Source organism: Opisthorchis viverrini (genome assembly GCF_000715545.1).
Source record: "Opisthorchis viverrini unplaced genomic scaffold opera_v5_67, whole genome shotgun sequence".
NCBI lineage: Eukaryota > Metazoa > Platyhelminthes > Trematoda > Opisthorchiida > Opisthorchiidae > Opisthorchis > Opisthorchis viverrini.
In genome coordinates this window covers 267316-281535 of record NW_008751722.1, presented here as the reverse complement: position 1 = coordinate 281535, position 14220 = coordinate 267316, and the positions used below count along the sequence as shown (strand labels likewise).

Sequence of the window (14220 nt, the reverse complement as noted above, 5' to 3'; positions counted from 1 at the left end):
GTAAGAATATGATCAAAAGCCGGTACGGAACATTCGGTTGGTTTAGTTTACCCAGACGACCCTGTCTAATCTACCGATAAAAAGGAACTGGAAGAAATGGTTATCTATTGGAAACAGACGTGGGTTGCGTGGACGGTCAGAAGGAATTTCGGGATGCTACCCACCTGACCGCAAGCCACAGAATCAGTCACTCCTATCTACCAGGGAGCGCGCAATATCAAATCCCCATCCACGCTATTCCCTGTTGGCCCGTATGTCTGACTATGATGCACATCTCGCACATTGCAAATGCGACAGTATGCAATACAGTACACACTAGGACAAGCGACATTTTGCGAAGCAATGGGCGCCTATTGGTCGTCCTTTATCTGCAACCGGTCCGTCTGTTCATCTCGCGGTCCGTTGGCCCGTATGTCTGACTATGATGCACATCTCGCACATTGCAAATGCGACAGTATGCAATACAGTACACACTAGGACAAGCGACATTTTGCGAAGCAATGGGCGCCTATTGGTCGTCCTTTATCTGCAACCGGTCCGTCTGTTCATCTCGCGGTCCACACAAGCCTTTTCTCCCCCCCCCCCTACCGATCCTTCCGCATACCGGACCGCCATAGTGAGTGCCATAATTGATTCATACAGCCTTCCAACATGCTACAGTTTGCTACTAATGAGCAATCATATCCAAGCGCAGATGTTCCTCTTACATTCTTTCTAGCAACGAAAGCCGACTCCGTGAGAGCCGTCACACTGCCCTGGATTCTCTGCTAAGATTGTGTCAAAATATCAGCTGTTTGAGAGTTTAGTTACACATCTGCCTTACACCTAGGTGTATCAAAATAGGTCAACTACACTACCGTACACCGGTCATCAGTTACAGGACAAGCAAAGGTAAAACTTCAAAGATGACAGTGATGGAAAATCTGTAAAGAAGCTTACTCATGAGACGGTAAACGTTGGGAGCACAATCAGGTGGGGGGTTCGCACAAGAACGGCTTAACCACAGATTCAGCAACGTTGACAAGGCATCTGGAAGAGAACGCAAACGGCTATCCAGTGAAGAATGAGTATCAGACGAACTCTCATCCAACTGGCTGAGAAAGATGATAGCCAAGTTATGTGGTGAGCTCATCTGACTCGAACTCTGTTTGCTGGTTTCGCCTGCGGATAATTGGTCGAAAGCTTTGATTGTGCTAGCCGCAAACAAAGTTTTGACAAACGCCTTCCGAAACGGTCCCAAAGAGTCCAGAGAAGACTGCAGAGCCTCAGCAGGTGTCATAGAAGCGGAATGAGATTGAAAGTTACCTGAAGGAAACAGAAACAACCGCAATCACAATTGACGACAGCCAGACACCTTCAGAGAAGTCGTCTTTCGGTAAGAGTTAGGTTAAGGAGAGAATGTGAGAACATACGCTACCTTATGTTAAACGGGATCAGAAGTACTAAGAGTTTCCAACGAACTGAAACCACTTGCGAGTGCAAAGGGAAAATCCACAAACCTAAGGTGTAGGATAAACTGTGAGACGCATTCGAAATTCCAGGATGATCCACGTGACAAATGCGTGCATTCCACCAATCGACCAAATGCTGAATTCTGACTCCTTCGCCCTCGTTGTCTCGATTGGCCATTGGATACATGACTTCTGGCGGACACAATGCTGCCAAAATCATTCCCGCCATAGTTGCAGCCAGGTCATTGACACCGGATAAATGAACATAGGGTTGAGAGGGTGAAACCGAGGCTGAAAGCTCCAGCTGCTTGATCATCCAGACAATCAAAGAGGGTGCATAATCAGTAGGCATTGAGGTGGGCCACACCACAGATTCGCTAGGCAGCTTCCAGTCTGATGGCAATAGTCCAAAAGTAGTCAACTCGGGCCATTCGGTGAAGTAGTAGGCGAGATATGACTCTAGGCTCAGCGTACTGAGGTGGGAGGAAACGAACGTGAATCGACATCATCGACACCCGATAGTGCTATCAGTAATTCAATTAAACACGTGTAATATAACCTAAACAGAATGTCCGTATCATTTCTCGTTACAAACAAACTACCTCACATTGGTGGACAATATTTGGAAAGGCGGACAGCAGTATAGGAGTCACCGGGAAACTCAAGTAAATCGGCATCCACCTGAACCTAGGAAAAAGTTGTACCTCCGGACGAAGGCTCGGTGTCGTGAAACCAATGACTTTAGTAAGGCAATATGGAAAGACAAACACATCCACCGTCACGCTCATGTGGATGAACGTCGGGATGAATCTAACTCAATAAAAAGAAGGCATCTGAAGGTGCCATGGCACCCATCCCAACCCTAAACCAACACCGCTTCAATCCGACCACTTAATCCCCTGTTTGTTTCATTCATGTAACACAAAAGAACCATGTCAAAAATAAACGCTCTCCATACTCAGTGGTATGGAATATATGGTCAACGAGCAATCAGCATAACAATACCAATTTTCGTTACACAGGTTTACGCTAAAGAAATGCACCAAAGTCACTTCCCCCAACACCCGCCGACTGATTAGACTTTAGATGTTAGCTCTCCGTAAGGCGACTAACCAAAGCCAAAACCAGTAAACCTCATTTGGAGATCAGATGTTTCCCAGTACTGGTTTTGTTAGAGGTAAGGAGAAAAAGTCCTTCCGGTGGCAACCCTAATCCAACTCGGCATGCCACCTGATACCATGCAAAAATGAGTGCCTAGATGTGGACTGAGTGATAGTATCCCGGTCTACGTACTAGAAGGAACCTCACGGCAAACTTCCACGAACACAGTTTCGAGACAAGGGAGAGGCAGAATGCAGAAACTTATGAAGTGGGCCAGGTAGGTTTCAGTGTTCTGTTAGGGAATGAGACCTGATAACTCAGCCTTCTGATTGAATGAATCATATCTGATTTCTTCCAGTCATTTGATGGGGTATAGGGTGGTCAAAAGCTACCTACAAAACTAAACATGTGCACAGAAAATTTTCGTGATATTCTTCGACAATTCAGTAGCCTGCATTCCTCTCTGCAGCTGCACATTTTCCACAACTTTTCCATCATTTTCTGCTTTTGCACGAAAATCAGCGAAATCTTAAAGTGTGTGGAAAACAAAGTGCTCCGTGCATTACAAAGTGCTAAGATCAGGTATCCAACAATCATCATCTACGTAAAACGGGAAGAAGACATCAGTTAATTAAACATTTACATTCGAGCAGTGTCAGAACCATTATCAGCTGCACCATCCAGATAAAGGTCCAGAACCTACCGACTCAAGATGACATTGAATGACGCCAAGGGTAGCAAGTGTGGCATCATAATTCGATTCAGTTTCGCTTCCTGTAAAGGAAAGAGAGACAACCACATAAGAAATGATAAATAGGGTACTGTCGATTACTATTGGTTGCGATGGGCACTTCATATCAAAACGAAGAGATGGGTAACTTAGACTGAACTACCGTGTCTTTCTCATGCAGCCAGCTGTCAATGAGGGGTACGGTAAGGAGTGGTTTGGGTGCTAGAGATAAACCCTTCCTTTAATTTTCCGTTACCATGTGCAACGCATCGTGGGGAGAATGGAATTCGGGAAAAAGGATGGCAAGTAGGAGCAGTATGTCCTCAGCTTACTTCATATACAAGATGACAGCTGAGCAAAATAGTCGGTAGATTTGATAGAACGGTGCGACTGGCAGGATCTGTCCGGATGGCAGAAGACAGGTGTAAAGAAAAGCGTTCAATTCGGTCAGGAGTCTGGTCGGCCAGAGTACCTTTATTGGCCAGTAATGACGGATCCGCGATAGTACAGTCGCCCAGAAGTGTACAGAGCTCTTCCCAAGAGTTAGCTGAGTCATGTGTTTGCGCACGTTGACGTTTCCCAAGACGGGGCTCCGATTGGGTAACTGGAAAAGGCAACAAAACGATTACCAATAAGTCTAGATCTTCCTCCAGACCGATGAAAAAAATTCTTTCCATAAGCAGCATAAGTCACACTAAATACTGATCCACACCGAAAATGAGACGTCACGATTCAGCTACAAAGCAATCAAGCACTCAATTGACGTGATATAACGTATTTACAGGAAGTAAGCTGTAAGAATATCCATTCAGATGGGAACACTTGACATGACATTTCGCAGAAGCAAGATCAAAAACCTAGCTGTTCTCAAAGAACTCGAGGGCGCCGGTGAAGTGGATATGGCGCGCCATATACTAAAAGCGTCATTCAATGAGAGCATCTGTTGGATACAAAAAGCAAACTTGAGTAAGCAAACTAAGTAAGAATGGATGTGTGCTTGAACGCTAAGTCTTCGTCAGTTTCTTCTTGAAGGAAACTACTCATAATTTTGCTGAGAACTTCGACACCCCATGACCGGTGTTCTTGGGGCCCATCAGGTAGGCGCAGTCCCTGAGCTTCCGTTAAAATCATCTTGTACTTGGAAACTACTTAAATGTTGTACCAACTGAAACAGGATGCTGACTTTGCGCAGCACATCCAGTCGAAGAATATCATAAACGGGAAAATTAGCTTGGATTCAGTTACGTCACCTTTGAAACCCAATTGGTGTGTAAGCGAGTGTACCTCGCGAATTTCTGTCAGGTTACTTAGAGCCTAACTCCAACTATCCATTGCAATCATATATATTCACCGATGCTCCTCCATACTTCAGAATGCTATGCGATGAAAAAGACAGGGCCTTCTTATGAACCGTCGAGATAATTGTACCCAAAAGCAAACGTAGTCCCTAAAATTTGAGTCTTCAAACAATACAAATAAGTGTACCATGGTCATTGTTTCTTTCTGTTACGGAGGAGTTGTTCAAAACAAATCCGAACAAAAAGCGCGGTTGTGTCAAGGAGAGGTATGAACATCTCGTCAGAGAACAGAGAACCTTAGGGTTGGTCACCTGTATCTGGATCGACGGGCACATCAGGCTATCAAAAGTAGAGTACTATTTGGTCCTCTGCCTTCTGGTGATCGGGAGCGTCGGAGTACGGGCAGTTCTCGAAAATCACTTTTTGAAGGACATTCCTAATTAAGCCTTAAGAAACTGAGGACAGAATGACGTGCACAGCTGGTACGTAGTACCTCGTTTATTCAAAGAAAGTGGAGAGTTTGGACTCTGTGCCAAAAATGACAACAGTGAGAACTTATAGTAACAATGCCCAATACCACTAGTCTGCTACCCCATTTCGCGCTTCAGACAACGATAATATAGTGTGAGCATCGCCAGCCACACTAAGTGAAATCAATAGTGAACGAAACCTTACATTCGTCTTTTGTTTACTACTCTTAATCAAACACCGAATACAATGATAACATAATTGTGGGAAAATATTGCAGGCGTAGAGGTAGTTCCACTGTCCAGTGATACAAGACGGCTACAAGCCTATTTATGGGTTGGAATTTCGTTTTTGGAATACTCGGGCGAGCCCCACTTTTCCAAAATTATTGTATTACCTGATTCGTTTTGCGACAAGCTGCAAAAATCACTATTGAGTTGTAAAAAACGGGGAGAAGAATCGCACACTACGGAGAAGCTGTCCCGAAATTACACGTCCTTTACATTGTCGAACAGTTTCTAAACAAGCAGGCGGTTGGATACGATCGAAATAATCGTAACAGGGCTGATGATTTTCCGGTTAGTACCATACCACACTGGTGAAACAGATATAGGGCCATTGAGTTAACTGACAAGTTGGGGGTTCTTTCGATTACGACGGTGTCTGTCAGATGCGAAAAAATACTGTTCTATTGACATTAAATCACATTGACGTTGGGCATTGATCGAAGGATGACATTCAGAAACCTTAAATCCATCAGCACACTTATGTAATGTCGGAGGGAATGTAGGGTTAGATGCCCCTAAAGAACATATGCCCGCCGAGAAGCTATAGACGCCGCAGTAGGTTAATCGCAGTTATGGAACTAGGAGAAACGAAGACTAAGTAGTCAAGCCTTACTCACGGTGACGTACTGCCTCTAGTGTGACATTGCTCAGAAGTTCCTCTGTTCACACTCGATGTTAAAGGATGGGCAACTCATTCGGTTTCACTCATGAATGCATCTAACGATAAGTTTGATATCTTACACAACCTCACAACAACGTCTACGACTGATCTCTTAATACAGAGCTATTTTTTTTCAAATGACAAGGTCAACTCATGAAAACGCCCCCAAAAAGAAGGCAGTTGCCGGTAGAATTGATTTCCCAAAATACAAAAAACTGAGGGCATGAAATGCCAGTAATATACCTGGTGGTATTGGACCGACAGGAGTCCTATCGCCAGAGTGGACAGGTTGCTGAGCGCTTTCGTAGTCACTGAGGAATACGAACCCACAGGCTTGAAGCATGAACTGGGTAAAGCGTATCCACTCAGGCGATCCAATAAAAGGAGTTGAAGGTGGATCGAACTGGATGCATGATATGCCAGGAGCGTTGTTTACTGCGAACCAACGACTCAGCAGGTGTAAACTGACATCGGGTGGCAAACTCTGTTTCAGAGAAACCAGACAACGCTGGACTGGAGGGTGAAAACAAAGCAAAGCGTTACTTCAAAATAGCGTTAAAGTGATCCCACAAAGTAGCTATCCATTCGAACAAAGGTTAAGCATCTAGCTTCGGACCCGGACGCTTATCGAATAAAAAAAATCGTTCAGCTTTAGCACCCTCTCGGTGCCTAAGTGCCATGCCACCCAAAGGTTGCACGAATGCCGGGATACTGCAATGTTGCCCAAGCCTAGACAGGGGAATTCGAGAGGCAGAGGTCGGGTTCGAACCACGAACCTTCCGGTCAGTAAATTCGCATTCTAACCACTTGGGCCACCTCGCACCTAGAGGTTTTCTCTTCACGTAAGAGATGATGCCTTAGAACCGAAGAACCATAGAAGCACAAATGAATCCGAGCAATACGTACAGCTTCATTGGAGCAACCATACAGTGACCCGCTAACCAACCTGAAAGCAGCTGTTGATGTTAGCACTTCGATCCAGCAGAATGTTTTCAGTATAGTTGTACATAAACCTGTATGGCAAAATTTGAAAATATACACCATCGACGATCTTTGCATGATTCCAATTCCCGTGGAGCCCGATATAAGAAAGTGTATCCAGATACCACGCGCGATCCCGTCATCAAAGAATTATGAACAACTGATTGGAACTTTTCATTTAACCACCACATGTTCCAGTGATCATACACTAGTCTGTTCAGAATTTGTAGGGTATGCCGTGGGACGTTTGTGTCAAAACGTAATATCAATGATTTCCGTTGTCGAACAATCTTTGTTGAATAAGACAGCGTCAGGTCGATAAAATTTGAAGGGGTTGGTAAAGAATAAATGTTAAAAACTCCGTTTCCAGGGAGTGTAGATGACACCAAACTCACCAAGCTCATCTTCCGATACTGACGGAAGATAAACTCGTAGCGGTTGGTTATCTTGAGTAGGATTCACCATGTCAGTGAGCCTGAAGTTGAACGAATTTCCAGAAGCATCATCGATTGTGGAGCAATTGGCAACAGGTGTGATGCCGCAGTTTGTTACGGGTTCAACGGTCCGGACGAACCAATTCGCGAACTGCCAAGGAAATACCAAACATTGGTACAATGACAGTAATATGTTGGAACACATGCTCTATGTAAAAAACTTGAACTCGTCCACCTACGGGACGGTGTCCACATTGCAAACACGAATGTAGGTTTCGAACTAATGACATCCGAATTACAGTGAGTAGTGCACAAGAGACCGAACAGCACTGTGTGCAAGAGTATAGGTGTAGGGTAACATACACAAAAATTTCAATTTAGGTATTCGGACTTTGCAGCCCGGCAAACAGATTTATGCACTACTGATTGGTTCCAACAAGAGCGAAACTCTAGTCCAGTGCTTCTTCGCTTTCGTCTGAACTAACCAGATTAGTCGTATCGGCGCATGAGGAGGGCACTTATCGGGGCATATAAGTTGTTCATAACTTCTGAATCCACATAGGGACCACCAAACAAGAGAATTTATCACAAAAGCCTATTCTTATACACGAGCGAAAGCAGCTGTAGTTATGAGAAACTCGGTAACCGTTGAATTACTGTACGTTATTGCATCCCAGACTTCCGCTGTATTACCCTCAAACAATACTGCCGCTGCCAACTGCTCCGAGGAATGGTACGTGCGCATCAAAAGTTAACCTATGGGTTACATCAAGTCGGTAAGATCTCACTGATGTTATGGGATGGGTAATCAATTGCGATTACAACGTCGAACTGTTTGACGTGGCAGCCCATTGATAACATGGACCTTACTGAGAAAGAAGTGTGGATCGTTTTTCTCAAGCGTGTTTAAACAAACGGCGGTGCTCTAAGACTTGCCAACAGCACTCTTGTGATGTCAGAAAAATACACAGGTGCAACATTATACAAAGTAGAGAATGTTCACAATGCAGCCAACAAGCTCTTTTCTCAGGTGCCAGATCAGCCTCGCAGTGCTGAACGGTCAAGTGTTCAGAATACTACCTAAGAGGTCGCTGGTTTGAGACTCTATGGAGCGTCATGAAATGCTTACTGTCGATTATTCTCATTGAAGGTGGAACAGTTGTGTAGTGCTCCTAGGTTTTTCAGTACAGATAGGCTTCAATTAATGCGGGATAAAATCTCCGCTGAAAAAATCCAAAATCTCCTCACATTAGCAAGAAATTTTTGATGCTAAAACCGATTTCAAATTTCCGAAACTGAGAACCTCAGAATTGCCTTAGTGACAAAGTCTGCTATTCATTAGATAGCATCCAAAACAAAAAACACACGCGACTTCACATATTCTTATCGTGAATGTGATCCTTAAGTGGGTTCCCCATGGGAAATTGGTACTCTAGAGAGCGGTCCGCTTCCAGAGATAGCCCATATTAAATCGTAGTTGACGGAGGACGTTCAAAGGATTGGTCTATTCCGATGTGTGCTTTTTTCTCGGGGGCGAAATAAACCACATCATAATGTAGGTGAACTGTTCGCGTTTTGCTATTCACATAAATCACAACAGCTTTTACGGAATTCTAGAGAAGCTGCCGATAAATCTCACAAACAGCTGACTACTCGTGCCGCTTAAGTCAACTGGGCGTAAGCGCCAGCTACCAAAAGATCGGAAGTACGCTTGTGCAAACTCTTGAAGAGCTGTTGAGTGAATGATTGCGTCCTGTGTTTGAAAACAAAAGAATCGTTCACCGACGGATTAAGTCATTTGACATATGTGGTGATTTAGGCAATAGATTCAATTGTAAGCTGTAATCAGATGAAAATACACCAAATTAATAGCCCACGAATATATCAAATTAACACAAATTAGACCCGGAAACTCACTCGTTTGTGAGTGTCAGTGCAACCCAAGTCTCCTGAAATACCAGCTGACAAGAAATCACGGATACAGGAGTCTACTCGGTTTAAAATGTTCGGGACCGTGTGCTCATTCAGACAATCCAGTGCGGTCGAATCCGGTCGGATTGCAAATGGACAGTGAACCGATTGAGGTGCACGATTTTTCCGGTTCCGTACCAGCGTCCGATGACTAGCGACTGAAGATCGAGTTGAAAACAACGGTGGGGGGCCGACACCAAGAACGCATATCTGGAAAAGGAAACAAAGAAAACGGTCATTGGGATGGCTATTACGTGGCAAAATAAAGTGCTCACTGCCCACCTGTGAACTAAGCGGGTCCCCAAAGGCTAGAGATAACTCAGGACACATGGGGTCAAAGAATACCACCTAGCTTTGATCCGTGCAACCACTACCCGCACTCGTGAATTCCGATACATCGTCTGATGCGTGCCTCAGTGTTGTGTCAAACAGCCTTATCCATCAGCATAACCAACACCCCTTAACTAATTCTCAAAAGACATATGCTGAGCAGCCAGATGGCTTGGTCTGGATTGCAGAAATTAGTTGAAGGACCGCTTCATTGCTCAAAAACAAATGAGGAGCAAAACTAGAGGCATTAAATTTCTCGTGTGACGACCACCGTTAATAAGACGGAGAACGTCTTGAACTAGAGGCATAGTTCACGCTGATTATACGCGAATTTCGGACCCGGTAAGACGAGGACACTGAGAGACGGTGACAAAGGATTGAAGACACAATGTATTTCGTTCATTAATCGGGCTTTTCAAAGTGCCTTGCGCACTTTATGTTCCTTTTCTAACTCAAGTTCAAGGCAAAAGTCGAGGTCAAAATAAAGGCGTTACGTTATGAGTAATCAAACTGTCACAAGGTCGCCAATCGAACACCACTCACTAAATGAGTACAGTGGGTGACCTTAGTTCGGTTCAGATCAGTTCAGTCTATCAGTCACAGACCATGTACCAATGATATGTTGGCTCTAGCTGCTACAGTTCTGGTCACCTGAAGGTGGAGCATAGGGGATACAGTCGAGCATCGGAGCCGGTGGCATGTTCAGTTAGGAAACTAGGCAGCTACGCATTGAAGGTGATAGCTTTGAAGCACAAGCCACTGACTGCGTGACTGGCCACTAGTAAGTTGAGTCCCGCAGTTATTATCCAGGGAGGCAGCAGTTATCGACCCGACTCAGTTTACTCGTTAATGTTGCCAAATCATACACTGTCCACTTAGCAAAGGGATGGGAAAACAGCTATGTGAGGCAGATGATCCTCTGCCGTGCGGAGTATATGTCCTAACTTATGAAGCGTGAGTAATTTATCCATTGTGGTAGAGCTCCCTCTGGCATATCCGATGTCACCACCAGACTCAATCAGCGCTTCAGGGACACCGATAGCTAGGTAGCAGTAGTCATGCAATCGTTCAGCTGTGACACCCTTTCGGCACCTAGCTGCCATACCACCCAAAAGAAGTAAGACGGCTGGGATACTGCCAGGTAGCCCAAGCATAGACACGGAAAGTCGAGAGGCAGAGGTCGGGCTCGAAACACGAACCTTCCGGTCAGTAAATTCGCGATCTAACCACTGAGCCATCTCGCCCCCACACCGAGGTCAAACACTGACAGCTTTCGTATGACCCATGCGCACAAAGACCACGCTTCTTATCCATAAAGCCGCATGGACCGCACTGTCGAAGTGGAAGCTCTGACCTTGACAAACAAGCTGATGTCACGTCGGCCCCATAGGTGTCGGAGGTTGGAAAAAGCTGCTCTGGCCTTCCCGACCTGAGAAGTAATCTCATCTCCAACTCCTCCACCGGAACGTATACAACTGCCAGATAAAAAAAAATTATCTACCACATCAATCGGCTCGTCTGCAAGCATGATGTTTAGGCTTGATGCCACCAGTCTTGTAGCGGCACTCTACACTTTGCAGGTGTGAAGCGTATGTCAAACCAGGCGACAGAATTATTCAGGTTATGTAAAAGGGTTTCCATTTTTGAAGGATCTGAACTAAGGAGAGCAATATAGTCCGCATACTGTCTGTGAGCAAACGCGATGGGGGAATTTACACCACCAAGTTCTCAGAGATAGGCAGAGAAATCTCAAGCAGCACATCAATGACAAAGTTGAAGAGGAAAGGCGAAAAAAGGCAGTGTCGTCTTACAACACTGGACGTGGTGAACTGTGGCAGAAGCTGGCCGTGTACTTGTGCCCATCCACAGGAGTTCACATACAGTATCCTCATAGGAGATGTAAGTATGAAAGGGACGCCCCCGGAAATTACGGTACCCAGCTTGATTCCCGATAATCGATCAACCTGTACATTATGCCAGAAAGCACCTTGGATGCAACGGATACCATGTTGGTGCCACGATGGTTTTCGTATGGCGTTCTTGGGACCTTCTTTTAAAAACTAAGATCATGGTCGAGACGCTCCATTCGACTGGCGTTGTTTCCATTTCAAATCATCCGCCGTAACGTTATCAGACAGCTCACCAGGACCTCTTCACACCCTACATTTCACTCAGTTCCTAAGATACGGCATGACGATTGAATTAATATCGTTCAGTGCTGCACGGCTTCAAGTAAACTGAGTCTCCCAATCGCCGACTGCACGTGTTTAAGCTGCTTTGCTACAGAGCGCAAGTTGAAGTGTATATAGTTCAGTTTAGAGTCCGAAGAGATACGCTGACACTGATTTGCGAAAAAATTCTCGCTCGTACCTGGTTGTGGCAGAAAACTTCACACTATCAGTGGTGTTTGAAATCAACTAATTACCGGTTTCCAAGAAAATTCAGGGATCTTAAGGAGTCTCTTGTTTCAGAATTCAGCAAACTATAAAGAACTGACAGTCGAAATTGAAGACATACAGGTGTTTGAACTTCAAAACCCGTGGAAGTAATTAACCTCTGCGTCGCGGAAGATGTGACAAAGGATAAGCAACTGAATACACTTCAAGCAGTAACTGCGCTGAAGATCAAGATAAAACAGCAACATTCTCTAATGCTCGTGTATTGACTCAGAACGCGAGACGGAAGGGAAAATGAGGAGATCTAACTTAATAGTTCGACAAACAGTGATATCAACCACTCACTCTGAAGGACGGCACCAAGTGAGTACAAAACGTACCTTAGTAATCCCGGTGTACAGGATGACTCCGGTTCCCAACTCGAGACAGGCAGTAAGGCGGGATACGGGCACGTACACGGCATCAGTGGCTGGCAGATAAGATAGAGGCCAGTGAGCGAGGGATGGTGCCTCTGAGGGTTCTTGTGTGGCCAAGTCAGCAGGAACTGGGAAACAGGCCAGGCTCGTCACTCGACCCTTCTGATGAGATCGTGATGTTAGAAAACAAATCCAAGCTGTGGAAGATAAGTCAACAGCCCAAAAGGCCACCGGCTTGGACAACTGAGCAGCGTTGGTCTGCCTGAAAGAAAAAACCCGGAATTCGTTAGTGATGTGTGTTAGTGATGAGACAAGTCAGTAAACATAACAACAAATTTGCTCATTAAAGGACGTACGCTGAATCGACGGGAAGCGCGAAAGAGCACTGTGGAACCTGTGGCAAAAGTGGCAAGAATACTTCTGGCTGGAGAGCACAGTTTGACTTCGGACTCAAAGTGGTAGGAGTACTTTGTCGAGAGAGATCCAAAAGTCGTCGGTTAGCTGAACGAACACAAATTGTCAATGAAAAAGAGGTGGCAATACTTTGTACACATTACTCTCGTAATCATCGTAATCAATCGTAATCATCAAAAAAGCAAAGCATTAAAACTGATGTCCCTTGTGAAAAAGTAAGAATGGCTAGAAAGTTCGCCCACGTCGTTTTAAAAACCGTACGGCAAGAAAAAGTGCGGAACATGATTAATCAGACTACTCATAGGGCTACCGAAAACTTTTTGAAAGCCCACGAAGGAGGCAAGCAGAATTTTTGTGTTGTGTGGGCGAAAAATGGCCGATACTGGAGATCGAGTTAGAGGATAGTGACAAAAGAGAGTAAAAGACAACGCAAGGAGATGACATACTCCTGTCCGTGAGGCGCTCGTTTAATCCGTAAAACGATCGAACTGTCCGACCGCACTCCTGATCCATTCGGATTCAATATCCTACGAACGGAAGCACCAGCTGGAGGAACATCGAGAAGCGTCTGTTACATCTAGCGCTGCTAGGGGACAGTTTCCAGACAAAGTTCAGAAAAAATCTAGACAAGCAAGCTGTAGGTTGAGGTTTGGTTCAGAACCGATAACAAAGCGCAGTGGATTGAATATTTCGTTATCGCTGAAGACGTTTACAAGTCTGGCAGATTAAGGTAAGCGATAGTTTTGATGCAGGATCAGCAATCGCTACGTGGTTTGACCATGTCTTTCGGTCACCAACTACTGGTTTATCTAACCCTGAGGTCCCATTCTGGAAGACTGCAGTTGCTAACGGGACTGGGGTTGCCGGTACATTTACCTCACTTTGATTCCAAGCTATAGAAAGAATGAACGTGATTCGGAGTGTGAAAAGGCGAAAACGGCTTTCACACGGGGTGATACTCGACGTAGAATTGGTAGAAAGATGTTACTGACACTGCTCTTCTTCCAGAACGTAGGTTCGTAAGATTTGAAACACATCTTACAAGACGAAGGTGAAAACTGCACTTCTCATCAAGAAGAATCACTATGAGTTACTATAATTAACGCATCTTCGAGGTCCGAAACGTTTACAAAACCCTAATTTGCGGGTAACCGGACTGAAACATCAGACTGCTTGCTGCACCCGCGGACTCCAAACGCAGGCGAGGTCGGGAGTGACGCTCAGGAATGGTGAGTGATAACATTGAGACGACTCATCATCATCATCATCGACAGCATGACAT

At 45.0% G+C, this 14220-nt stretch overlaps 1 protein-coding gene across 1 annotated transcript in view; it reads right to left on the bottom strand.

Annotated features, from left to right (window-relative positions):
• The window catches only part of T265_04148 (hypothetical protein), a gene marked incomplete at both ends in the record, with an annotated part of 45232 nt that overhangs the window by 22229 nt on the left and 8783 nt on the right, over window positions 1-14220 (bottom strand). The window contains 9 exons of the mRNA XM_009168818.1: window positions 940-1305; window positions 1500-1924; window positions 3256-3326; window positions 3615-3886; window positions 6240-6509; window positions 7373-7562; window positions 9329-9592; window positions 12489-12786; window positions 12881-13025. Coding sequence (XP_009167082.1) covers window positions 940-1305; window positions 1500-1924; window positions 3256-3326; window positions 3615-3886; window positions 6240-6509; window positions 7373-7562; window positions 9329-9592; window positions 12489-12786; window positions 12881-13025 — 2301 coding nt within the window. The remainder of the gene's footprint in view (window positions 1-939; window positions 1306-1499; window positions 1925-3255; window positions 3327-3614; window positions 3887-6239; window positions 6510-7372; window positions 7563-9328; window positions 9593-12488; window positions 12787-12880; window positions 13026-14220) is intronic.